At 45.5% G+C, this 27,406-nt stretch overlaps 1 protein-coding gene across 1 annotated transcript in view; it reads left to right on the top strand.

The window, feature by feature from the left end:
- cpne4a (copine IVa) overlaps nucleotides 1-26,543 on the top strand; it is a 93,057-nt gene extending 66,514 nt beyond the window's left edge. The window contains exons 9-16 of the mRNA XM_003451229.5: nucleotides 5,359-5,445; nucleotides 8,174-8,233; nucleotides 12,922-13,055; nucleotides 13,789-13,843; nucleotides 14,894-14,945; nucleotides 18,966-19,099; nucleotides 20,054-20,290; nucleotides 22,581-26,543. Of these exons, the coding sequence (XP_003451277.1) occupies nucleotides 5,359-5,445; nucleotides 8,174-8,233; nucleotides 12,922-13,055; nucleotides 13,789-13,843; nucleotides 14,894-14,945; nucleotides 18,966-19,099; nucleotides 20,054-20,290; nucleotides 22,581-22,712 (891 nt within the window). The 3' untranslated portion in view covers nucleotides 22,713-26,543. The remainder of the gene's footprint in view (nucleotides 1-5,358; nucleotides 5,446-8,173; nucleotides 8,234-12,921; nucleotides 13,056-13,788; nucleotides 13,844-14,893; nucleotides 14,946-18,965; nucleotides 19,100-20,053; nucleotides 20,291-22,580) is intronic.
- The last annotated feature ends 863 nt before the right edge of the window (nucleotides 26,544-27,406 follow it).

The following is a 27,406-nucleotide window of genomic DNA, read 5'->3' as shown; positions in this document are numbered from 1 at the left end:
TTGCTCTTAGAACTGAAGAAGCTTCTTGGATGAAACTTCTTCAAGGAGAAGTTCAGATGCTTTTCTTTCAGAGCTCAGACCACACTTGCACAGCTCCTCCTTCATGCTTCATGGTGGGAACCGGACGTGCAGATACTCCAGTTTAGAAACCGGATGACTGACTAACAGAGTAGCCTTATTATTACAGATAAAACAGGAGGAATGAGAAACAGCCTGGGGAGTGGTGACCTATAATGATGACCTCTCTTGAGCTAAACACATTTGAACTCGGCAGGTTGAAGCAGAAAAGACCCCGTTAGGTCCTGCACCTCCCGGGTTTCCAGAAAAGCACCAATTAGCAGCAAGACCACCCTTTTAAAATGCTCCTCGGGGGCTGAAGTGCCTCCGAGGTTATTTAGGCAGAGGGTGTGAAGTGATTACCCCGAGAGCTAATGAAGACGCAGCTGTCGGAGAGCAAAGCTGCTGCAGAAAGGAGACGACCGCTAATTAAAGCGCTCTCCGACTGTCCGTTAACACCGTTCTGCTTACAGATGCTTCGGTTGTGAGTTTTCTCTGGAAATTCCCTGAAGATGACAACACACGGCTGAAAGGACAGGAACAATCAGCTGCAGAGGAATCCTCAGCAGAGCCAGAGGCTCAGCTGTCTCATTATTGATGACAAAGAGCTGAACATCTTCACTGGAAGGATGTTGAGTGGCCGTACGACAAAACCACATCCTAGTTTTCATAAACCCAGCCAGCTCGGTGAGCTGTGTCTAATATTCTGTCTGTGGTCTTTGGATGACATCACATAAGGATATGACCACAGACCACACAGACAGAAAACATGAACGTGCTCACCGTCACCTCATCGGTTGGTTTGGGCGTTAGGAAATCTGATTGAAATGTGGAGATGAATACCAGCTGAACACGGGGAAGTTATATGGAAAGTTTGAATGAAATCAGCCAGACTTCAAACTGTCACCGCCCGGTTTTCCGACCCTAAGACGAACAACAGCTGATGCACAGAATTCTAGAGCGCAGCTTTCACACATTCAGGGATTCACTTATAAACTGGCAAACATCTAAGACTCCTGCAGGGCTGCCTCGCTGTCTCTCGGAGAGTCTGTGGGTGAATGTGTCTAAGGAAAGCACACACAATAAATACAGAGGGTAACGAGGGAATACGTAACAGGAGGGAAACACAGCTGAACCTAATGTGACACACGAGACAGGAAGGAAACCGAATACTCCAACACAGGACACGGGACTGTCAAAGTAAAACAGGGAATACAGGGACACAGAAATCAGGATAACTAGATGTAACAGGGAGCACAGGCGAGGCACCAACAAAACCTATGTTGGACATTTTAACAGAACTCGGTGGACATCACAGGAGCTGCACTTCTGTTGTTTTTATTGTTGGGTTACTGAATGCTGTAGTTTTATTGTCTGGTGTATAAATGCATCGCACCAAGAAGGAAAATTCCCGACTGCTGTTTGAATCGTTTCTTCATGCTGCTGTAATCCAGCACAGGAGGAGAACTTGTTCACCTCCTACAGAGAGAACAAGAAGAGCCGTGCTGTCAGTCCTACAGTGAATCCTCCACTCTCGCTCTCTCCTTTCTTCTTTTACACAAAATGTATTTATTGGCCTCTCCAAAAGTTGATTCTGTTCATCTGGACGTAGCGTTTTGTGGGAGAAACGTTTCATCACTCATCCAAGTGACTTCTTCAGTCTCAGCTGACTGCAGGTTTCCCCAATCTTATAAACAGTACATTTGCATATGCAGATTTACTTTCCTGGATGACTGAGAATGCATCAAGATATTTATTGGCCTCCTTCCTCAGCTGGCAGCTTCCTCCTGACCGGCGACACAGAAACAAGAACCCCCCCCCCCCCCCGAGCTGAAGCCCCCGGGGAGCTCCCCATTCTTCCATCTGTCCTCCATCCCGACACAAATAGAGTCTTAACTGCCACGAGTGACCCGGTCTCGGCGGTCCGGGTGATGGAGTCAGGGCGAATCCTCGGCGGTCTTGTTTGGGCAGCTGAAGGATTGCGTCCTGCTGCAGGGCCTGTGGTTAATGCTCCTGTCTGACAGGCCTCTGGATTTAAAGCTGAACCTCCCAAGAAGCTGCTTTCACTTCAGTGCAGGGACGAATCTTACAAAGAAAAATGTGTTTGTGATATTTCTGTTGAGGCTGGATTACAGCCCTCAAAGGCACTTGTATAATAATTTCATCTGCTCGATTTGCTTCGTCCACTGTAGTCAAATACAGCCCAGGGACCCTCGACCCTGGTGCCTAACCTGATACAGCATCACTGATCTGTGAGCTCACAGGCGCCATAAACACTGGAAACAAGAACAAACTCTCTGAGAATAATGGCATCAGAGAAACTGCCGAACTGCAACCAGCAGCAAAGTTCTTTATTATTATTACAGACACTGCCTTTAATAACAGTTTGGTTTGTCCGTGTATTTAATGTCAAAGAATAGTGACTCGACTCTCATTGTTATTCCCTGAAGTCCTTTATTTATCTGACAGACAAAAATAATCAGTTTACGACACTCAAAACGGTCAAATATTCACATATTATGTCTAATATTATTGTAACATTATAATAATAATATAATATTATGTCTAAAAAATCATTTTCAGTTATTTTCCCTGAAACATTTAATCAGCTGGATCAGGATATCAGAGCTGAGGTCTGTGCCGGCTTCCTTACTGAGCATCACTGGCCGAGTTACAAAACAAAGTCCTCTGCATACGATAAAATATGACGAGTCAGTCGATATTACTTCCTGAAGCAAACCAGTTCAAATGTTTTGTTATGTGTAAAATGGAAGAACTCATGGGTCAGTCTGGTTAGTATAACTAACGTGTTCGCTGAGGATGTTCATTATTTGTGGAAATGGTTCATTTTACAAGCTCACCCAACAATGATGAGCTTATTTTGAGAAAGGTGTGGACAGTGTGGGTTTGCTGGTTTAGTCTCTGATGATGTCAGAGCAGAGCCTCTGACATCACAGCGGTGCCCTGTGCTGTCCTCATGACCTTCTGCAGACGCTGGTGTGAAGTTGGAGGGGTGCAAATCACAAGTTCATCAGCAGAGTCTCTGTTAGCGTTCGCTCCCTAACTGCGTGCCCCGCCCTCGGCAGGCTCACCTGTGCTGACTGTGTCAGCTGACCTTGTGGTCTTTGAGTGTACTCACTCAGTGGCCTCATACCCACCTGAGCACAGCCACCCACCCTCTCCACCCCTGCTTATCGATCAGGGGCTGAGTAGCCTCACCATCTCCACTCCACTCTGTTTCACAGTCACATGTGGTGACACGCTGCCCTCTCACGCCGTTAGTTATCACACACGGTGATTTTAGATGGATTTCGCATCCACGTCTGTGACCGCGGCCCACATTCAAGAAGTGGAACCCTGAACTTTGAAAAAAGAAACTGTCACCGCGCCTCTAAACGTCCTTCACGAGTGTGCACGGGTTATGATGTCAGAGCGAGAGACCGGCCTCATTATTAAAAGAAACCTAACGTGTCCCCGACACTGTGTTTTACACAGCGAGCCGGCACTCAGCTCTGGCATCGTTAAACATCTTTAAGACGTTTCCGTGGCGCTCGGTTCGTCTCGGAGCTGATGTGTACGGCCCCGGAGAATCCTCAGGGATTTAAAGCGCTCTCCTTTAAACCAGCAAACATCACTGAGATGAGATCTCACTCTTAAAATGTTGTGTGAGAGCAGAACGAACACAAAGTCACAGTCAGCCAAAGTAAAGATATAAAATCAGGAAGAAGCTGCTGCGTCCACAGACCTTCAGCTCAGAGGCTTCAGACGTCACTTCCTCTGTTAGATTTGAGCCTGCACTGATAAACTGCCTGCATGCCCTGATCCTCAGACATCAGAGTTTGTGTGTCCGCTGCAGCAGCGTGGCAGAGGTATGATAACTCCGGGAGAAAAACAGGAAGGCGACGCTGTCACTTTCATGTCTCCTCGGCCAAACTGTGATTGGACAAACAGACTTCCTGGTATGGACAAAAACAGCCCCACCTACAGGATGAATTTAGATTTACCCCGAGGACTAAACCCTGGAGTTATTGATCTGATACGATAACATTAATTTGAGGATGACTGATGTCTTACTGATGGTGTTTCAATGAGCTGATTATGACTAAATTATCCTCTCAGCGAGGGGCAGCTGCAGGCTTGTTTTATGAAGTCACCTGAGCAGGTGATCGGGAGCGGCGGCTGCAGGCTGTTAGCTTCCCATTAACAGACTGGCATCATCCCCACAGCTCAGACAGACAATCTCAGACACACTGATTTACCTGAGGAGGAGCAATTATCAGGGTCACCTGGAAGAAGCAGCTGCTGAGTTCACTTTTAAACCTGTCAGCGAAGATTAACTGATCGCACACCTTTCACTTAGAAAGACAGCTTCTATAGAAATCATTCGACAGGTGTGGCCGTGATCAGGTCTGGGGGTGATCGGGTCTGGGGGTGATCAGGTCTGGGGGTGATCGGGTCTGGGGGTGATCGGGTCTGGGTGTGATCAGGTCTGGGTGTGATCGGGTCTGGGTGTGATCGGGTCTGGGGTGATCGGGTCTGGGTGTGATCGGGTCTGGGGTGATCGGGTCTGGGGGTGATCAGGTCTGGGGTGATCAGGTCTGGGTGTGATCGGGTCTGGGGTGATCGGGTCTGGGTGTGATCGGGTCTGGGGGTGATCGGGTCTGGGGGTGATCGGGTCTGGGGGTGATCGGGTCTGGGGGTGATCAGGTCTGGGTGTGATCAGGTCTGGGTGTGATCAGGTCTGGGTGTGATCGGGTCTGGGGGTGATCAGGTCTGGGTGTGATCAGGTCTGGGTGTGATCAGGTCTGGGTGTGATCAGGTCTGGGGGTGATCGGGTCTGGGTGTGATCGGGTCTGGGGGTGATCAGGTCTGGGGGTGATCAGGTCTGGGTGTGATCGGGTCTGGGTGTGATCAGGTCTGGGTGTGATCAGGTCTGGGTGTGATCAGGTCTGGGGGTGATCAGGTCTGGGTGTGATCAGGTCTGGGTGTGATCGGGTCTGGGTGTGATCGGGTCTGGGGTGATCGGTCTGGGGTGATCAGGTCTGGGTGTGATCAGGTCTGGGTGTGATCAGGTCTGGGTGTGATCGGGTCTGGGGGTGATCAGGTCTGGGTGTGATCAGGTCTGGGTGTGATCAGGTCTGGGTGTGATCAGGTCTGGGGGTGATCAGGTCTGGGTGTGATCAGGTCTGGGTGTGATCAGGTCTGGGTGCCACCAGTGAGATTAAAGTGAGTATATGAGAAAATCTGAGGGCAGACGAGACAGGGAGGTGACAATAACATTGAGTTTTTCCTGTGTTTCAGGTGCAGTGGCCGTGCATAAATCCCAAATACAAAGTGAAGAAGAAGAACTACAAGAACTCTGGGATTGTTATTCTGAACCAGTGCAAGGTGACTGACGTCGGCATGTTTTTTTGCTCCATAATTTATGTTTTTAAACCGTTTAAGGTGTAAAAAACGCCCCTTTTTCTTTTCCTCGCCTCCTGTCTTGTTTTTCTTGGCAGTTGATGTTGGCTTCTGCCTGACACACTGTTAGAAGAACCAATTATGTGGCGCTGAACAGCCTGACTTACCTGACATTTCCTGCCAGACAATGCTGAATGGTGTTCAGATGGAGCGAGGGGAGTCTGGGGAAATCCCGCCGCTCAGTGAAAGCCGGATAACATTTAGCCTGATGCCACTCGACACGTGAAGAGTTCCTACTTCAGAATGACTTCAGAGCCATTTGAAAAGACGGACTCAGATCGAGGCGTAGCGCAACACAGGGACAAATTACTGAGCCGCTCTTAAGCTGCGAGGTAATTTACACTCGATCGATGGAAGAGGAAATGAAACTGAATACTTTAAGAAAAGGCAGGTTTAGAGGTGGGATCAACAAACCGACGGCAGGTAACAGCTTTCCATCCATCCTCACTTCAGTGCTGCCCGTCTTGTATCGACGGATATTTAAGGATAATCCAGCTGCAGACTGATGGAGTGAGAGTGGATCTGTCACTGTGTGCAGGGCCGCACTCAGACAGCCAGGCAGACCCCAGCAAAATCTTCAGCGCTGCTTCAATTTAGGTGTAAATTTAACGTGTTAATACGTGTTTTCTTCTGTACGACAAAGTTAATGGATGAGGCTCAGAGTCCTCCTCCATCCGTCATAACAGGCGGAACCACATAATTTCACCATAATAATAATAATTCTACAAAACCTACCTGATTTAAATTTTGCACGTCTCCCCTGTGAGGTCATCCCTTTTCACGGATCCCAAATCAGTGCAGAAATAAGGAACTGTGTGCATGTTCGGAGTCCTCACAGGTGATTCAAGTGGTTTCATGTCAGCACTACGCCTTCACACGGTTTGTGTGACTGTTGAGTTCTCCTGTAAAGTCCTGAGGTGTCAATGAAAATAGTGTTTTTACATGCCTCCTTCTTCACTTTGTCCTCTTCAACAAATTCAACACAGAGCTTTGCAGTTTTGCCAGACTGAAAACAACAGACAGCTCTCCTCAGTCAGAGTTTTATATTCCAGATGATAGTTTCTGCTGCTTATCCAGGTCTGGATACCGGATGCAGCAGTTCTTCTTCTCCCTGGTCTCCTCCTCCTCCAGCTCGTCCAGGGGAACATCAAGACATTCCCAAGCCAACAGAAAGGTGTAATCTTTCCAGTGCTTTGTGTCTACCTCCTCCTGGTGGGACATGCCTGGAACTTTGATGTGGAGGAGTATTGGCTGTAGTCTGAGCCCCATCCGAATGACCAAGCTCTTCACTCTCTCTCAGCTCCCTGCCAGAGGTCCCACTGAACTCCTTGGTCACTGCCAGAGCCGCACTCAGGTTATACTCTTATGGCCTGCATGACTCTTAATGTCCCACAGCAGGACAGTGGATTCCAACTTTCCAACGAGCCCTCAGGCACTCAGGATAACAGGCAATACTCCCAATCCTCAAGAAGCAGGGAAGCAGACCTCTCATGCACCGGGGAGGTCCCCAGCATGCACCTGCTGAACTGGCAGGAAACAGGCACCCGCCCACGTTCACCACCTCCCTCGACGGGCACCTCCTGTCTCCAGTCCACCCTGTCTCCAGGAAACTGGTTCCACAGCCCAAACCGTGACTTGGGCAGGTCTCAGTTCTGACCGCAACCTCGGATTCTTCCCTCTCAGCGAGGTACCAGTTTCAGTCGACCTTTGACCTCTGCCTGATCCACACTGTGGTAGGACCACAGGAGGGCAGTGATCTCCCAGAGGAGTTTGTGGGATGTTTTATGTTATTGCTTCAGTGTTTGCTCAGATCATGCAGAGGACTCCCTCACTTCAGATGATATAACTGTATATAGGATGAGTTTAGCCACACTGATTCCAACATGAGCAATGAAACCAGATCGCTGTTTTATATAAAAAGCAGAACCTGCACAGCTCATGTGGTGAAGTATGTAAGATTCTCTCTCTGCGGTCCATTTTGAGGAAACTGTCGTCACATTACACAGGAAGCATAGTTTGGAGGAATTCTCAGAGCGCTGTGGGTCCTCGTGACATTTTCCACCAAGGTCGAAGTAAAGTGCTGAGGAAAAGGGTTTTTTTCCACTATTCAAGTGAATCTCTGGAGAGAGAAGTGAGTCAAACACCCGGTGCTACATGCTACAGACGATTGCTGAAGGCCAAGCACAGTTAAAAGGACCGGGGTAAAATATACCGCCGCAGTGCACACGGGAGGCAATCTGATGCAGGTGCAACAAATTAGAACAGGAGCAGGTGATCATGAGAGGCAGGAGACACGAAGAGAGAAAAAACTGGACATCAGTCCACGCTTCTTATTGTCACTCGATGTATTTTCAATAAGTGAAAATCCTCCAAAACCTTCAGAATTTAAACTCAGAGCTTTTAAATATCTTGGTTGTGTTTTTTTACATCAGTTTGCTGAAATGAAAATATTTCAGCATCATTATTCTCACAATAATAAACCCAGTTAGAGCCGGGAGACCCACAAAGGTTGTTTTTCACCTGTGTGAATGTGATTGGATGCTGCTAATCAGCTGGTGCAGAAATAGCTGATGAAAGATGACGAAGCAGCAGTGAAACTGTGTGAAGCTGAAACGTTAAATATTTAAAGTCGTGGCTGTTTGTCTGTCTGCAGATCATCAAGATGCACTCGTTCCTGGATTACATCATGGGAGGCTGTCAGATCCAGTTTACTGTGAGAGCACACACACACACACACACACACACACACACACACACTGAAGGCTTTGACCTTTAACCTGAGCCCTAAAATCAAAAGACCTCTCAAAGTGAAGACTGATTTGAAAAAACCCTGTGTCAAAAACTGATTCACACACACACAGACACACACACAGACACACACAGACACACACACACACAGACACAGACACACACAGACACACACAGACACACACAGACACAGACACACACACACACACACACACAGACACAGACACACACAGACACAGACACACACAGACACAGACACACACACACAGACACAGACACACACAGACACAGACACACACACACACACAGACACACACACACACACACACACACACACTGACAGACACACACACACACACAGACACACACACACACAGACACACACAGACACAGACACACACACACAGACACACACACACACACACACAGACAGACACACGCACACACACACACACACACACACAGACAGACACACACGCACACACACACACAGACACACACACACACAGACAGACACACACACACAGACACACGCACACACACACACAGACACACAGACACACACACACACACACACAGACACACGCACACACACACACAGACACACACACACACAGACAGACACACACACACAGACACACACACACACACAGACACACACACACACACACACAGACACACACAGACACACACACAGACACACACAGACACAGACACACACACACACTCGGGTCATCTTCGGGTTGTCGTCCTCTTCCTTTTTTCCATCCGGCGGTATGTTCTCAGTTCTTGAAGCATCTCTGCTGTTACCTTGGAAACAGTAACCAAGGCGACACGTTCAGCAGCCTCCGTGTCCCAGTTAGCACCTCGCTGGGCTCTCACTGGTATCTAACCAGTGAGAGCCGTCAAATGACCGAGGAGAGGCTGAACGTTGCTGATAATGAGCTGGCAGCTCTGGAGTCAGAATTTCAGGATCCTCGAACGTTTGGAAAAGCTGGAATTTTATCTCTAAAGCTCTTTAATGCTTTTTTATTCTATATAAAACATCAGTAATCCAATCTTTATGTGTCCTGATCCTGTCTTTGTAGTGATCTGTGGTTCCTTCTATAACTTTCTAACAACAGAAAATATGTTCTGCTTTATAAACGTTCACGGTGTGACTCGTGCTGAGACCGCTCGCTCTGATTTCTCACAGCGCTGAGCAAAGTGATAAAGACGCTGAACAAACCGCAGCAGGCGTCGGGTTTATCTCAGTCCTCAGAGGAACGCAGCACATGAGACGCGCAGACAAAGTGAATGTATGGGACCAACCAAAGCAGGTGGATGATGGTCATGGAGGAAAATGGGTGTGGCTTCAACTCATGCACAGCTCAGAGAGATGGTCACTCACATGACACTGGAGACACTGCCGTATATAATCAAAGGGACAGCAGCAGAATGTGCAGAGTTCATGGCCAAACACATTTTATTTAGAAACATGACACTGATGAATAATTCATGTGCAACATCAAGGTTTATTGTGCTGTGGTGGATCACTCTCAAAGGACCGCCATGGTTGTGTGTTGGTGCTCCACACAGCTCTGCGTGTCCACCCACCGGTCTGTGGGCTGCTCCTGTTTGTGCTGGGATCCACAGCAGTCGTAAAGATTGTTCACGGTGAAGTGACAGCGAGCGTTACAACCAGCGAGCATCCTTTCTGATCTGTGATCTCGCCTTCGTGGACCAGCACGCAGCATCATGCCGTCAGGTTTCGTGTCTCTGGTTGTTTTGGAGGACGTAACACAAACCCCTCGATCCTTCGCTCTGATCCAGAGCCGGAGGAAACGGACTTCCTCCAGCTTCAGCTCCGACCACAGAGCCGTCCTGACTGAACAACCAATCAGACGGCAGCAGCTTAGAACTGTGCAAACATTTTAGCTCATGATTAATAACCAAACTCCGATGTGTGTTTCACATGATCCCACTTAACAGGCGAGTAAGTGAGGTGAGCTGACAGAGTGAGGCAGGAGCGAGGGCTTTGCTTCTCTGCGGCGGTGCGTCCAATCGCTGCTCTTCCCCAGATGAGTCTGAAGCCTGGAGCGGAAGACGTTTGTTCACACAGACAGCGTGTCCTGCAGGAAACAAGCGTGCGACCAATTTCACTGATGTTTGGCTCTAAGCAGCACTTTCACTCTGCGCCTCCTGGATGTTAAAAGTTTGCTTCTTTGTGACTCCTGAGGACTTTTGCTTCTCTTCAGCATGAATGTGCACGGCTTAAAATCACTTCCTGTTTCTAATTCTCCGTTAACGTGTTGGAGCTTGTGTTTCTCTGAGCTTTGGTTCTCGTGTTGGTTTAGTTTGCCTACCTGTCGGGGTTTTTGTAAAAGTTTCTCTTTTGTCTTTGGGTTTGTTCTCGCCTCCCCGGGTCGAAGTGTTTCTGTCTCTGTATTTAGTTTGCTTCTCCTGTGATTTCCTGTTTTAATTTCTTTTCTTTATGATCTTTTCTTAATCCAGGTAAACATCTCATTGAGATTAAAATCTATTTTTCAGCAGAATCGGGGCCAAGAGGCCAGAAAACTTAATGCTTTCTTGCATCTTGCTTTGAGTTTTATTTCTCCCTCGTGATCGTTTGTTTGTGTTACAGCCTGTCTCTTCTTCTCTAATTAGCCTTCAGAGTGTGTCTGTGTGTGTGTGTGTGTGTGTGTGTGTCTTTCCTTTGTCCTCATTACAGTTGTGTGAAAACGAAGGTTTAGCTTGAATCTGTGTCATCCTGTGAAAATCGAAGTCAGTGTCCTGACTTTGATCCTGTGGCTGCAGGATCAGCCTGAACCCTCAGCCCTCCACCGCTGTGCTGACGGCTGGTATGAGTGTTTTCTCCAAACCTGCTTCTTCTGCACTTTGGTCCCATTTGTCCCAGAAATCTTGTGGTTTGTTCAGATATAACTTTGCAAATGCACGCCGTGCAGCGTCAGGCTTTCTCCTGCAGCTCTTCCACTTGTTCAGACTCTTTCTAATTGCCTCTGAGGTGGAGCTCTCGGCTTTTTGGAGTTTCTCTGAGCGTTGCACCGTCTGACTTTGGCTGAATTTGCTGGGTCCTCCACTCCATGTTTGGTCACGTGTGATCTGTTCACAGCACCCACAGCGACACTTCCTGCTGTTTCCATGTGATTCAGCTCCTTTCCTCTCACTGCCACCAGGATGAAGGGGTAATTAAATGCTGTTGATATGGATGGGTCAGTAATTCTGGTCTACCCATCATGTGTTTCGGGGTCATTGTTATTGTTCTTTGGGGATCCAATCAGAACCCGTGTCCAGTGTTTGCTTCAGTGAGGCGGTCACTGTGGAGAGTTTCAGGGTGAAAAAAACACTGCTTGGTGAAATCATGTGTCCTGTGACTGGATTCATGAGCCTCTTGTGGCTGTTTTTCATGTTTGTACTTATTTTGTGTAGTTTTGCATCTTTGTGCTCATTTTCAACCTTCAACCATGTTTTTCCTCGTTTTATGCCTCGTTTTTTTCACAGTTTCAAGGTAACTTTGTTGCCTTTTTTGAGTTGTTTTTAAAAATACTTGTGAACATTTTCCTGCAGACGTTAAAGATCTGAACACTCCATGATGTGGTCTTATTGTTTATATGGATTTTCTAAATGGACGCGTATTTGAACGGCACTTTTCTAACAATAATAAAAATCCTTTGAATTCTCTTCCTCTTCCTTTTCTCGGTTTGAGCTGTTTTAGCTTCATATGAAACTTATCGTTCTTTTGATTCAGTCATTCTGAACTTGACTGTTTGAGTTGATTTTTTGTACGTTAAAGTTTAGAGTTTTATGCGACAATCAGACAGCATGACTTACTCTTGCATGTTAAACAAGTGAAGTTAGTCATATTTGCTTGTTTTAAGCACACGTGTGCTCGTATCTGTACGCCTGACTTCAGATCTGCAGCGTGTTTTTGCAGTCGAGTCATTTCGCGTCTCTTTGTGGTCGTTTATCGCCCGTTAAGCTCATTCAGTAATCCACGAGCGTCCGCAGCCGTCGTCATCGACTCATCAGTGATTCAGACCTTCTGACGTCTCGGAGCTCTTTCTGAACATAAAGGCTTTTCTTCTTCTTCAGCTGAGCTGCTGCTGCCGTGAAGCCGATGCATTTATACAGCACATTTCACCCAGAGGCACCACACTGCTTCACAGGGCACTCAAAGGCCCCACAAACAATGAGAAAACAATCAAAAGTGAGCAAGCGCACAAAATGAAACCAATAAAAGCAAAAACACAGCAAAAACAAAAAAGAAATGAAAACAATAAAAACAAACCAGTGAATACGTTCGATTTAGAGGAAATGTAACTAAAAGCTTCACTCTTCAGCACCATCGTTATTTCTTCACATGGATCAGGTTGAGGCCCAAAATGAAGAAAAACCATAAATGAAGAAAGATGGTCCATGCTTTAGGTTCTGGTGGACACGACCTTTGAACCCTCAAAGGCTCATTTCAGCCAAATAACCAATAAAAATCAAATAAATCTAAACATGCCTGCTTCTTTACAATCATAAATCATAACATCTGTCTCTGTAATGGCACCAACAAATATACAGTCACATCATTCCCTCCTGCTCTTCTGTGGCTTCTCTGAGGGACTCTGACTGGTTCTGATCCCTGATTGGCTGTTGTCTCTGCAGGTCGCCATCGACTTCACAGCATCCAACGGAGACCCTCGGAACAGCTGTTCCCTGCACTACATCCACCCGTACCAGCCCAACGAGTATCTGAAGGCTCTGGTGGCTGTGGGAGAAATCTGCCAGGACTACGACAGGTCGCTTCAACTCAGCAGCCAATCACAAAGCTCCATTTATTACAGCGGTTATGTACTCAGAAGATTAAAGAAACATCACTTATTCTGCCTGGTTACACTCCCACCGCTTAAAGTACCAAACAGCTGCAGTTCTTCTAACGTCCAGCAGAGGCAGCAGCGAGTCAGTCCCCATGTGAAAACTTTACAGCAGAAATAAACACGTTTACAGCCTGACACAGAAACTTTCCATTAGTAGGGGCGTGGCCTTTTTGACTGACAGGTGGATGGTAGCTGCTACCTGTCTGCTAGCTTCACCTGAACTGAATGTACTAGCACACGTCACCAGGCCAACCAACAGGATTACTGTTAACTATAAATCACACAAAGCTACTCTTATCAGTTTAGAGTTAGAGGTCTTCTACGCTTCAGTCTTCGTGCTCAGCTAACAACAGGTCAAACATCTAAATCACAAAATGTATTTAATTTAATTTTAGACAAATCAGATACAGATTCCATCTTCGAGCGTGGCGTGTTCTCCAGGGATTCCTAACATCACATTTGTCCAGAATAAACTGGAAACTCACTCCTCTCGACCGTCCTTTTCTCTCACTTATCAGTTGCATGAAGCAGGAAGTAATCACTTCTCAGCCGATCAGCAGACATTTCTTTTGCTTTGTGCTCAAGTATCCAATCAGAAAGCTCCTCCAGTGTCTTTTTTCCTTCTTCACCTTTACTTTTTCTTTTTTCCTTTCAGTGACAAAATGTTCCCGGCGTTCGGCTTCGGCGCTCGGATCCCTCCAGACTACAAGGTAATTTAACAGCCCGGCTCGTCGGCTTTCCCAGCATGCACTCTGTCTGCGGAGGCTGAGGCTGACCCTGTGATTACCTTCCCACCTCCCTGCCCTCGTCCCCTCCCCGGGGTGCTGTCGGCTGAATGCTTCCTGTCCTGTGCAGCAGCCTTTGGCTGGCAGTCTGACGCTGCATTCAAATCAGCTTCCAAAGTCCTGATTAGCTCCATTCAGAGTCCGAGTCAGCGCCCTGAAAATACCGCGCGGCACGCAGCCGGAGCAAGATTAGTCGAGAATATTAAACAGTCTTCAGCTTACACACCGTTACATTAATCACCAATAGGAAGACACTTTGTCTAATGTGATCAGGAACTTTTGGCAGTAAGACTTTTTCCTGAGTGTGGAAGCGTACACAATGAAAGTTTGATCCTGGGAGGAGACGCAGATCCCTCTGTGACTGTAACCTGCAGGTACACACTGTGGTGACTGTCAGCGCACACCACACATACACAAATACTCAGAGGTTCACCGGGACTTCTAGAGAACAGCCAGACATTAGCAGCCGATCCCACTTTGAATGGCAGAGCAGCCGAAGTTAAAAAGTATTTGATCACACGTCTGACGAGCTCGTATCTGGATGAAGCAGCTCCCCGCTGCTGTAACCTGGTGCAGGAACGAGCGCGATGTGCAGACCATACCCACTTCCTCTGAACGCTGCAAAGTGTAAAAACACACTGAAAAACACCGAGCGCAGGAACTGCAGCTCCTCTCTGGCCTCAGTTTGCTTTACAAAGCTTACAGCTTTAATTTTTCCCGGTGTTCCCTCACCTGTCGGTTAGACTAGAAACTCACCTGTCCTGTGAGTGTGCTGTGAGGCGGGGGGAGGGAGGGGGAGGAGGCAGGCAACTACTCAGCTTAGATGTCAAGAAGAAGAAGAGCAGGAAGAGATGAAGAGGGATGAAGGTGAAGAGTTTTATTGTGAGTTTTTTTTCTGCAGGTTGTTTTTTTCTTGATGCAGCAATCAAACAGACTTCCTGTCCCCCCCCCCCCCCCCCCCCCCCTCTGCTCCAGGTCTCCCACGACTTTGCAGTGAATTTTAATGAGGAGAACCCGGAGTGTGCAGGTAGGTTCTTTGATTTCCTGTCTTTGAAAATTAAAAACAGGCAGAAAAACCACTCAAATATTTGACAGCGAGCTTCAGAAGCTGTTTGAAGTGAGAATGAGTTTGATGGTGACAGCGAATCAGGAAGAACCGTTCACTGCGCCACTGATCTGTTTCCTGTAGGCTCGGTTTGATTTCCTAAATTGGGAAGTGTTTTATTTTTTATTTTGCCTTAAAGTGACGAGGTGATCATAGAAACCATGTAGGAGAGTCGTCCACACAAAAGATAAAGGTGGAAGCGATCTAGCAAGTATTACATTGAGATTCAGTATTTGTGAACATGTCGTTGTCTTCACGGAGGTTCTGATGTCACTGTTGTTATGCCGACCTGCAGTAACCCTCACCTGGGCTGTATGAGGCCTCATTCACAGACATATGCAGGGTTACTGACCCCTGGCAGTCACCGGGAAACTGTTCACCTTCAAAGTAAAAGACTACCTTACTGCTGCAGCAGACACTTTTCAAAAGCATCAACGTTCAGTAGAGAAGAGAAGTCGGCGTCTTCCATGCAATCGCAGTCTCCTCGCAACCAAAGTAATCAAAAGGGGTTTATTGCGACTGCTAGTAACCGCTTATTACCTGCTAACCTGGCTGCTGCAGACGCTCTCGTTTGTGCCGTCCTTGGTCCGTCGGCCGAATACGCAAAGAGACGTGAAACTGAAAAACTAAACCGTGTGCGCTGCAGCCTGCTTTTCACTTTCACCTTCACTTTTCTGGCACACTTGCCAACCAGTCAGCATTTGGCAGACACATGCATCATTCGACGTGCAGTTGGGATTTTGGAGGACGGCGCTGGAGCACGTCTGCCTTCATCTGAGCTGAAACATTTACACTGAGGGACAGTCGTGGAGGTCAGGACACAGCGGAGCCGCGAGCTGATCTGAGCTCAGCCCCGATCAATACGTTAGCACGGTGGCAGTGATCAGGCAGGAATCTTTGCTTCGCTTCTGTTTTTGCTGCCCAGTTTGAGAAATCATTCTCCAGCATCGGGCGCTGAAAAAGAGATTGAGCTGAATAAAGATGTGAAAAATTCACCTTTTCTTTTTTCCTCTTCCCAGCCTCTTTGACTCGATCAATATTTAATGAGTGAAAGAATATTTGCCCAAAGGCTGCGAATACTCAAACAGGCCAACAGGCATTTATGAAAAGCTCTAAACTAGAACTCAGAGGATTCACAGCTGATATCTGACCTCATCTAAATGTTTGAAATATTCATTTATGAATTTAAAATCAGAAAAAAGTCAAAAGCTGGTCAGGCGATATTTTCTGTGCTCCTTCCTGATTAAAGTGGAAGTAAATATATAATCGTTCAGCGGTGTCTTTGTGACTAACCTCACCTCCTGTACTAACACTGGCAGTCTGAATCAACTCCTCAGTGTCTTTCAAAAACAATATATTGTAAATCACCTCCAAACAGTAATCTCTACATTACAGATATTCTCCTCAGCAGCACATTTTACCAACGCTGTTAACAAAGAGGAAAAACATCCTGACTATGATGACTTCATAGAGTGAATACATCATTCACTCAAACGCACATTGAAAGAAAGTGTTTTGTAAGCAGTAATGGAGGACGATTTCCAAATGACTTAATATATTATTAGAACTTATTTCACTTGTTGTGCATAAAAATAATTGAGAAGCATCATTAATGTGATTTGAACATTTTTGTAAAGGCGGAGTTTCCTGGAGCCTCCAGAGGAGGAGTTCAAGCACGTGACAGATGAGCGGTACAGCGTTGGCAGTGATGCGTTTGCTGTGCCAGTGTGTGTGAGCGAGAAGCTGTCAGTGCCGTGCTCGATATACCTCCATCTCTACATAGTGACTGAAACAAAGAGGACTTGGTGTAACTAAGGATCCTCTGTAGGGGGTCTGGACTCTCCCATAGGGACGGGGGGAGGAGTTGAGGCACTAGGGCGGGGCTCAGAGTGGAGCTGTCACTCACAGTGAAAGAAGCTGATTGAGGTGGTTTGGGCATGTGGCGCCTCGTAGGTGAGATGCAGGAAACCTGACAGCTTTGGGCCAATCAGGAACCAGTTTTAGCAGAAGATGACGCAGCAGAGAAGAAACAGAAGAAGAAAACTTCCCGACAGCTAAAACATTGACAAGTGTCACGTTTTGACTTTCTTCTTAAATGGAAAAGTGAAAATGAGGCAGAGTTATTTTATCAAAGCTGTTACTTTAGGCAGACATACAGATGTTGACAGCTGGAGTTGCTGCTCTGACCTCACAGCTGTTTCCTCCTGGTTTTGGAGGGAGACAGGCAGACAGTGTTTAGATAAAGGCCTCTCGCTCTCGTGGCTGCTAAAGGTCATCGATCAGCTCAGAGACACTTCAACCCCGACGCTCTTAATTAAGTCTGAGTGCGTCTTCCCGATGACCTTCAGACAGTAAATCACAGCAGTGTTGCCTCCGGGCATGCTGGGATCTCTGGACCCAGAGAGACGGACCGTGAAGCCTCACACACCTCGTACGTCCGTGGCGAAACAGAAGGAGACACTCATAACATTAAATGTATAAACATAAGTTATGTAATTAATGAGCAGCTGGTTTACCGGTTCTTCTCTGTGCAGCGTGTATGAAGTTAGGCCAAATATAGTTAACGCGTGCAGACTTTCTATTTAATTAGAAAAGTGTCATTTTTGTGTTCTTCCAAAAGTCAAAAAGACTCAGTTTGAATAAAATCACTGACAGGTTTAAATATAATGCTGAAGGTTCGTCTCACAGAATAAACGTGATGGATCTGATTTCTATCACCGAGGTGACCTGAGACCGTCGGAGTGTGATAAAGAGAGACTGAAGTGTAATCACTTACAGCTCGGGTGAAAAGGCGAGGGATGAAAGGAGCTCGGACCAACGTGAACGAGCTTCAGGCACGACAGTGATGCTTCGTCAGGGACACGTCACCAAAAACACGAGGCTGGCAGGACTTTTTACCTGCTGTCGCCTCCGTGTGACATTTGCACATATGAGGATGCCTAAAGCAGAAGTCCAGAACAACAGCGACACTCACGCAGAGAGAGGCGGAGCAAGAAACAAACTACAAACATAAATCGTCAGTATATTTAAGAATACTGATAAAAAATTGAAGTAAGGAGATAAAATAACATGAAACACGTAAAAGCACAAATATAAAGATACAGAAGAGAATCTTTATACAAAACTGCCCCAAAATTAATATTTCAAACACACCTTTAAGATCACAGACTGTATATAAATGATGTAAACAGGAACCATGATGTCACTACTGGTTTCCGAGTTCAAATAATGGAGAATTAATTTTTGAAGCTCTAAAACAACTTCACATGTGATCAAGTGACCACGAAGGTGCAGCTAACGCTAGCTAGCATTGTTAACAACTCTCCAGTGTACAGGTGCATCACACGGGCGCAGATACCTGAAGCTCTTTATGGACCGAGCGGCTTCTTGTCTGCTCACTGAACAACGTTACTGGGTGTGGATGTTGTGATTAGTGAGCTGCTACTCGTGGGAAAACTATTAAAGGTACAGGGAACGCCGCCCAGTGTCATCTTTATCAGGAAAAGAGCAATCATGCTCCCAACGTGTTATATTATCAGCATCACGCATGCATCATCCACGGTTAAAGGCTCTGAATCCCCCAAAACTGGACAAACAAACAGAGACTTTTTCCAACCACAGCCTTTTCCACCAGTTAATAAAACAAACAGCAGCTTGTTCTGATTCTAAGCTTTTTTTTTTTGCTTTATAAGAAGGAAAAAGTTTGATTGAAATCCTGAATGAAGAGGTGTGCACAGCTGAGTTCTAGGAAAAAGACTGTTTAGCTAGAGACTGAGATCTACTGTCAAGAACTACTGGTAACCAAACCCAGTTTTTTCTGGCTTTCTTAGACCCAAGACAGCTCTGGCTTTGTCTGGTTCTAGTTTTCAGGAACCAGCGAGCAGCTGTGAAACCTTCCCTGCCCCCAGAAGACTGTCTCTGATTGTTTTTGTGTCCTGTCAGGCATCCAGGGTGTGGTAGAGGCGTATCAGGCCTGCCTACCAAAGCTGCAGCTCTACGGCCCCACCAACATCGCCCCCATCATCCAGAAAGTCGCCAAGTCTGCCTCGCAGGAGGTGCACACCAAAGAGGCCATGGTGAGACACGATCTAGTTTCATGTTTCAATAAAGTTTTCAGACGGGAAACCTTTTTCATACCTGTTTTCTTTCTCGTGGCGTCGAACTCTGCCCAGTAATCCAGAGTGCCTCAGGAATATGCTCGACGTCTCTTTTGATGCTTTGATAATATCATCCCGAGAGCACGCAGTGCTGCCTCAAAAAGCAAAAGTCACTGTGCACACAGTAATCAGTAATCATGTGTCCTGTGGGAAATGTGTTTGACTTTGTTTTACTGATCTTTAGTTATCAAAACTCTTTGGTTAGGTTTAGGAAAATATCGTAGTTTAAATTAAATTATTGGCAATGCCGCTCGAAAAATGCTGCAAAAGAGTTCCTGCTGCATGGACATACGAGTCAAACGGGCCAGGACCAGTGCTGTCACCGCCACTAACCGTGGCTGATGACTTTTGACAAAACGATTGTATTTAAAGGCCGAGGAAAGAGCAGGCGTCCTTAACTGCAACCAGAAACTACACTTCAAAGCTTCACCCTGAGCTGCTCAGGGAAAGGCTGCCAGCCAAGTGGGCAGATTTGAGCGGGCTGGCTGGCAATTCAACACTTTCAGTTATTGTTTGATCTTCAAATAAAAACCTAATAATAATAAAAAAATGAACCAGACTTTTATGACAAACACTCCTCACAGAGTACAGTTTAAAGATCGTGCAATTAGAAACAGGAACAAAAGGCTTTGAGACGCCGGCTCGGTCGCTAACAAGGCTGCTATAATGACTCCGCTGGGATTTCTCCACCACTTTGTCTTCATCCACTTTCAGCCGCACTCTACCAGAAACATAGACGAACCACATACATATAGATATAAATAGTTTGAAATGCTGCCACTGCTTCTTTTAAAACCTGCTGGATTTAAACTTACTGATACTTCTGGCCACAGGAGCTGGTCTGACTGGGTCTCTTCATGTTCAATCCTCCAGCAATACTTCATCCTGCTGATCCTGACAGACGGCGTCATCACCGACATGGCCGACACGAGGGAGGCCATCGTTCAGGCTTCCCACCTCCCCATGTCCATCATCATCGTTGGGGTCGGGAACGCCGACTTCAGCGACATGCAGATGCTGGACGGTGACGACGGGATCCTGCGCTCACCCAAAGGAGAGCCCGTCCTCCGGGACATCGTTCAGTTCGTCCCCTTCCGCAACTTCAAACACGTGAGTCCATCGCGTTCGAAAACTGTCCCGTGTCAGAGCAACGTCACACTCACGCGGTGAACGTGCTCGTTAAACTAACACATAATAGCTGGTTAGGGTGAACACGTGTAACTCCTGCCATGTTACATCTATGTGCGGTTGGTTTTTAGAGTCATGTGGAAAACTCCAGAGGAATTAGGCTAGCTGCTCCTCAGCAGGTGTATAAATGTAGACGTTAGGGGCCTTTGCAGTCCTGAAGGATTCAGGTGTGTTAGCACAATGCAATGCTCAGGTCACATGCTAAAGGTCAAAGTTCATGACAGAACAATTAGAAGAAGATGAACAAGTGTGGCTTGTTTGGAAGAGAAAACATCTTCTCTCCAAAAAGGAGACGGCAGCAGGGATCAGGTTTGCAAAGCTTCTGGAGACTTCTGGAACAAACGCGACCTCAGTGGAGATGTTTGCTCATCATGTGCTGCATGTTTGGATTAAATCAAACACACAATGACGCCGAGCACAGCGGCGAAACGAACGAACGAAGGCTCTGTAACGGTCCAGAGTCCAGAGCTCAGAGAGCTGTGCATGAACAATGCTGCCACCTCAAAGACCTGAAGCACCGCTGTAGAGGAGAGTGAGACCCGAACAATGACTCTACTCGTCGCCGTCGCTCTATAGTAAAAATAAAATTTGAAATATTTTTAACTATAACATATTATTTGTGCAGTAATACATTTTTCTCACATCTTCACTGATGTTTACAAACCTTTAACCTCACTTTGTAATTTTTTTGTGTTGTTTGTTATTATGAAGCATGTTTGTGTAAATTACTAGAAACACTTTCTCTGTTGTTCAGCAGCTACAAACCTCTAATTAGAGCACCAGATGGTGTGTTCATTTGAAAACTCTCTTGTTGGTGGGAGACGCAGTGTTTAAATATAATTGCATGTGACCCTAAAATAACAGCGGACGACGAGGAAGTGATGGAAAGCAATAAACCGAGAGGAGGAAGTGATTTAAATTCATGATCGGAGCATATTGGAAGCGGAGGAGGACGAGAGGAGAGGCTGTGAAGTTGTTGAAAAAAATCTGTTTTCACCCTATAAGAAGGGAAATGGGGACAATCTGCTGGCCAATCTCAAGTGGAAAATTCTTTATTTCACTCAAATGAATTTTCAGTCCGAGCGTAGTGACAGTACAGTACGACAGATTCACAGTTCGGACTCGTTTTACAGGCGTCGGGAAGATTCATTGTCCTGCATTTAATATGTGATGAATTTTCTGTCTTTGGACCCCAAAAGAAGCAATTTTCATTTGACAGCAGCAGAACGAGGCAGAGACGAGCAGCTGCGACTGACGCTGCTTCAAACAATTACCGCTGCTGTCTGGGATTTTTCCCAAGGGAAAGACGCTGAAATGAAATTTAAAGACCGTGTCTTAAACTGTTCTACCTTCCACATAACAGAACATCAGATTAAATTCCATCTGCAGCACATCTGCACGTGCTCGGATTTGAGGGTGTGGTTTATTTATGCTGCTGCTTTTACGCCACACTCGCACTGAGGAAAACAGCGGCCTGAGACGACGACCAAAGTTACTGCAACTGTGTGCAACAGAGCAATAAGTCAGAATCAGACAGAGTCAGAAAGTGGTTGCAGGGAAATCCCTCACCAACCTGCTTTTATACAGGAGCACAACCAGTTAGTAACCAGTCAGCAACCAGCTGGTAACCAGATGAGTTGAGTCTCCTATTGCAAAGAGTCTCATCATCATAGACTGACTCCGATTCATTGCAATGTGTTGCCAATCTATTTATAAATTAAACTTCAGTTATTGGCAAACCTTTGTGAATCAGCCTGAGAGGCAGTCTGACTGTTGGGAGACAGGAAACCATCAGCCACTGACCCGTGCAATCACAAGTGGTCGCTCTATGCAGCCAGTAGGTTCCTGTATCTACCTACAGTTACCGAACGTGAAACAAATCCAGTACGGTCACTGAACTGTTACCAGTTCTTCCATGGAGGTCGCTGCTTATGTTTTTATTCCATTAATCAGAGTGTTCCTTAAGTAATTTTACATTTTCCAAAAGATGTGTGCAAAATATTGAACTTTTATTTTAGTTTGAGAAAAAGAAAAATCATCTGCGTGCACCGTGGATCAAAGTGAAACACCTGCTTTATCAGCGATGGAGAATGGCACCTAATATGTTGTTGGGGTTTGCAGGTGTTTTGCTGCGGTTTTATGAACATTTAAAGATCAACACTTCCCTCTGCACTCTGTATTTTCACTGACGGCTCTGCTCTCTCCTCCTCAGGCATCTCCAGCTGCTCTGGCTAAGAGCGTGCTAGCAGAAGTGCCCAACCAGGTGGTTGACTACTACAACAGCAAGGGCATCAAGCCCAAAGTGCCCAGCCAGTACCAGTCTTCCAGGCCGTTTGGTCCATGAGCCTACTGCCACAGCTGCCGCTGGACAGCACATCCTGTCCTGGACTGAGAAAAATGTTTACTGTCTTTTGTTCTTTGTTAATGCGGATGATGAAGGTGCTACCTGCAGTGTCCTATCATTACAGCGTGGCTTACTTTAGACCTGAGCACCTAAGGTGAGCAGACGACGTCAGTCTCTCGGGTAGAAGTCGTGAGTCGACTTAGTGCTGGGTCTAAATTCCACCAATCTGAACCAGGTCAGGTCTCGTTGTTACCGATACAGTCTTCTACCCGAGGGTGCATGCTATCATCCATCATCACGATAACTGCCTGAGGGGAAATCAGAGCAGAAGTTAAAGGAAAAGTGGAGCTGTTTACAATAGAAAACCTGCTGATGCGTCAGCTGTTTGTTCCACTTTTATGCAAATCATGGCCAAAGTTTTTATTTAGACCTGCTTTTATTTTGGGTGCAATAAGAAGAAACACAGCTTTCAGTCTGATGTAGAGCTACTAATTATTTAGCTGCATTAGCCGTGGAACAGTCTTCTTATTATATTGCTGCTCTTTGTTGTTAATCGGTCGGCATAACCAACCGCACACCATCCTGCTGCTGCTGGTTGTCTTCTCTCTCTGCTGGGGTCTGTTCAGGTCGGTTTGACCTGCTAGCTAAACATAATGGAAGCCTGTTTTGTAGCCGGGAAAACCTCTACGTTAGTTTGGTTCAAAACAAAAACAGGCGAGATGCGTTTGGATTACATGAGTTTTAGTTAGCATGCTTCGGGGGGAAATGGGCCGTGTCATTGGATGAGAAACAAACTGAACGACTGAACTTCTCATGAGAACCTTTCTGCTATAAATACTTGTTAAGCTGTAATTCTTATTATCCTTAAAGACTAAATCTGATCTGTTCACATCAGCATTTTTGCTCAAGGCTACAAAGAAAACTCAAAGCGAGCGTTTGTGGAGTGTGAGGTGGAATCAAAACGTTCCAAATAAGAATCAAACAGGCGCGTTTCATTGGCCAATCTGTTCTTCAGGGTCATCTCTGTGTGTCGCTCTCTGGACGTCCTGTTCAAACAGCAGTAACATTCACAGCTGTGATTTCACCCGGGACCTGAAACGCATGCACAGAGCAAATATCAACTTTTTTTGTCAAACTGACCTGATTTTTGTGACACTGAGCTGAGCCATGCTGCATCAGGGGAGGAGTGCAGTCAGGCTCACGTGGACCTGGTTTGGATTGTGCAGTGATGCTGTGAGTTAACTGAGAGAAAGACCGCCTGAACTTTACGTTACGCCAACATAATCGTTGCCTGAACCAGTCGCGTGAATTACTCTCAGATTTGTCACTAAAATGATTTGAACACCTTTTCGGCACATTAGAGTAAACCCAGCACACGCCACAGATACAACTGAAAGTGACTGGAACATAACGTCCAGGGAGCGATTTAAAAGTAGTCCAGCGACGCTGCCTTGAACAGGAGATTTCACTTTATTATTTTATTAGGTGGAGTGAAGAACATTTCTTATTGGAGGCCGTTACAGCCAATGAATATAGAGCAGGGGTCCCCAATCCCAGTCCATGAGGGCCAGTGTCCTGCAGGTTTTAGACATGTCCTTGATCCATCACAGCTGATTTAAATGGCTGAATGACCTCAACACATCCTGAAGTTCTCCAGAGGCCTGGTAATGAGCTAATCATGTGATTGAGGTGTGTTGACCCAGGGTGAGATCTAAAACCTGCAGGACACCAGCCCTCGTGGACTGGGATTGGGGACCCCTGATATAGAGAATAGCATGACCTGTCTGTGTTGTGCAAACTGCTAGTATTAAACAAGTTGGTGTCTGTTTAGTGGAAAAATGTTGGTCCTGTCACTGCAACACTGAGCTTTCCTGTGGACAGATGGATTTTGTGGTGACCAGGATGTGACCCGTGGAGCTGAGGCATTAAAAGGAACAGCTCGACAAACTAAACTTTAATTTAGCAAGTTTTGTGAAACCATTGATTTATCTTTTTTTGGCGTATAGCATTGCAAAAGGACGATGACAAAAACGTGTAACGAAGCCTGGATCTCATCGTTTAGCTTTAACCAATCATAAAAAACTATGTTCAGCGAGTCGTCCTAAATTTTCTTCACAAAGTAAAGTGAGCATTCCTCAAACTGGGACTTTTTGTGGGTGGAAACAACATTCTGAAACTTCATTTAGACTTGCAGCAGAAAAAAAGGTTGAGAACTGGGTTAGTCCCAAAAGGGAAGAACAGGATGAAGGTCAGGAAGGAATTCATCACATCGTAACTTACACGCCTGAAACTGCGAACGTAGCACCTTTAGCATCCGCTGTGCATGCAGGGTCGGCAGGCTGAGCAGACTGTAGCGTTCAGGAGTATTTTAAATGGAAAAGCACACAAACGAGCAACTCTGACCAATTAAACGCTGCTTCCCTGCAGACAGCATGATGGGCGGGGAACAGTCGATGAAGGAATGTATGACCCCACCCCACCCCCACCTCATTTGTTTTTATAAGAGTTTATTGAGATTTTTGCTAAATTTCGTAAGGTTCGTATGTTGTAAAGCATTTTGGATCTCTGCCAGACGAACAAGAGCGCTGCCTTCACTGCATCCGCCACAGTTTTTATCTCCAGGTGAGGCAGATGCATGAACTGTTGTTTTGCATGCAAATCTCCATGCAGGACTCTACGGTCCTTGTGGTTTCTGTTTCCTGGTAGTGAATAATATGAGTAATAATTATGTTTACAATTTGCCCAGTGATGGGGCTGTTCTACTCTCAAGCATGTTCACATGTAAATGACAATGTGTGAGTAGATTGAAAAGCACAAATGGAGCATCTTTGGAGAAATTTCTAGATAGATTTTGGTCACGTTGTGTCACAACACCTGTCCGTTGGTCCTCATGCTTTAAAAAAGGAAGAAAAAAGCTCGTTTTCTTTCAGGTTTATTGCAAATTACTGAAGCATTCATTAGTATCCAAACCTTTGTAGGACACTGTCACAGATACTGTCACACTTCTTGGTGTTGGTTAGTAAAATCCTTCAGAGGGATCAGAAGTGTCCAAACGGTCGTGTGTGATCACTTAAACCTACATTTTTACACATATGTTCATTCAGCATGTTTTCACAGTTCTTTGCATGCAGCTCGTTAACAACATGGTAATAACTGAGTTATCATTTCAGAATATAATACCACGGACTAACCAAGAAAAGCTCGGCACTGTCAGCGGGTAGTTGTGCATGAAATACACAGTAATAGCAGGAAAATCCATTTAAAAGTACCAACGAGGGAAAAAACAGTTACTGTGTATAGTTTAGTTTTTGACAGTGATGTGCTAACCTGCTGATAATGATGATGAACATTAAAGTTTTTACTTTTTTGGCTTATTTTAACCAAATACCTTTAAAATCTAATATTAGAAAATGATGAAATGAATCATTTATTTTGGAACATTTTACCGTGACTGGAAGCACGTGTGTTGCTTTCTGTGTAAGAATCACACTACACCTCTATAATTATTATATTAATGTTATATGGTATTTACACAGTTGAAGTGTCTTTATCAGTGAATGTGCAAAATTATCATGTTGTACACGAGCTGGAATATGAAGTAGTGACAGCTCAGCTTCCATGTGCTTTACATGTTTCCTTCTCATAAGGTTGAACTTGAGCTGCTGCACAGGCGCCGTTTCATTTAGTGATGAAAGATTTGTAGTTTTTTAAGACTCTTTGAGCAAAGGTGGAGGACAGGTGTTGAGTCACATGACCTATTGTTGTGTTAACATGCAGTATTGTGTGCAAAACAATGAAAAACTGACTTATAATAAAGTTTTATCAGTAAGCTTCGAGTGTCTCGGTATTTTTAGTGCATCTTTTTAATGTGTTCAATGCAACTTTTTTAATGTATTTAAAACATTTTATTCATTCAACCAGTTAATCAAATCTTTAATTCAATTTAACTTTATTTATACAGCGCCAAATCACAACAGTCGCCTCGAGGTGCTTTATATTGTAAGGTAGACCCTACAATAATACATACAGAGAAAGCCCAACAATCATATGACCCCCTATGAGCAAGCACTTTGGCGACAGTGGGAAGGAAAAACTCCCTTTTAACAGGAAGAAACCTCCGGCAGAACCAGGCTCAGGGAGGGGCGGGGCCATCTGCTGTAACTTTATTTCAAACATAAGTGACACATGTTAATACACACTGAGGACATCCAATTTACATGGCATATATTTAAAAAAGTGAAACCATTTCCTGTTCAAAAAGGAGTCGGAGGAAGCAGATGCTTATAAACTCCTACCCCCGTCTAGCTCTTCTGTTATCTGTATTGGTTCAGATTATAGAATGCAAAATATTCATATATGCTATAAAGACTCATGTTATACTAATACATAGATCTTTATACATTAATCTATAAGTATTTACCTGCAGCCATCCAAAATTATCACAGTACAACCACAAAAATATTTAATCCTCTGCCTCATCCATACGATGCTTTACAAGTGTTTTATATCATTTTCATCAAACTGGTTTATATTCGTTTATTTTTTTACATCCTAAAACATCAGATTACTTCACCAGCTAGTGTGAGCCATGATTCCATCAGTAAGTCATGCAATGGCACAAAGCAAACATGACAAATATTTGAAGTGATAGTAAAGAAACTGGACAGCATGCACCTGACACTGATGGCTCCATC

The sequence above is a fragment of the Oreochromis niloticus genome, linkage group LG11 (genome assembly GCF_001858045.2).
Source record: "Oreochromis niloticus isolate F11D_XX linkage group LG11, O_niloticus_UMD_NMBU, whole genome shotgun sequence".
In the NCBI taxonomy this organism is placed as follows: Eukaryota; Metazoa; Chordata; class Actinopteri; order Cichliformes; family Cichlidae; genus Oreochromis; species Oreochromis niloticus.
The sequence above is the reverse complement of the archived record's forward strand: the minus strand, read 5'-3'. Positions and strand labels throughout refer to the sequence as shown.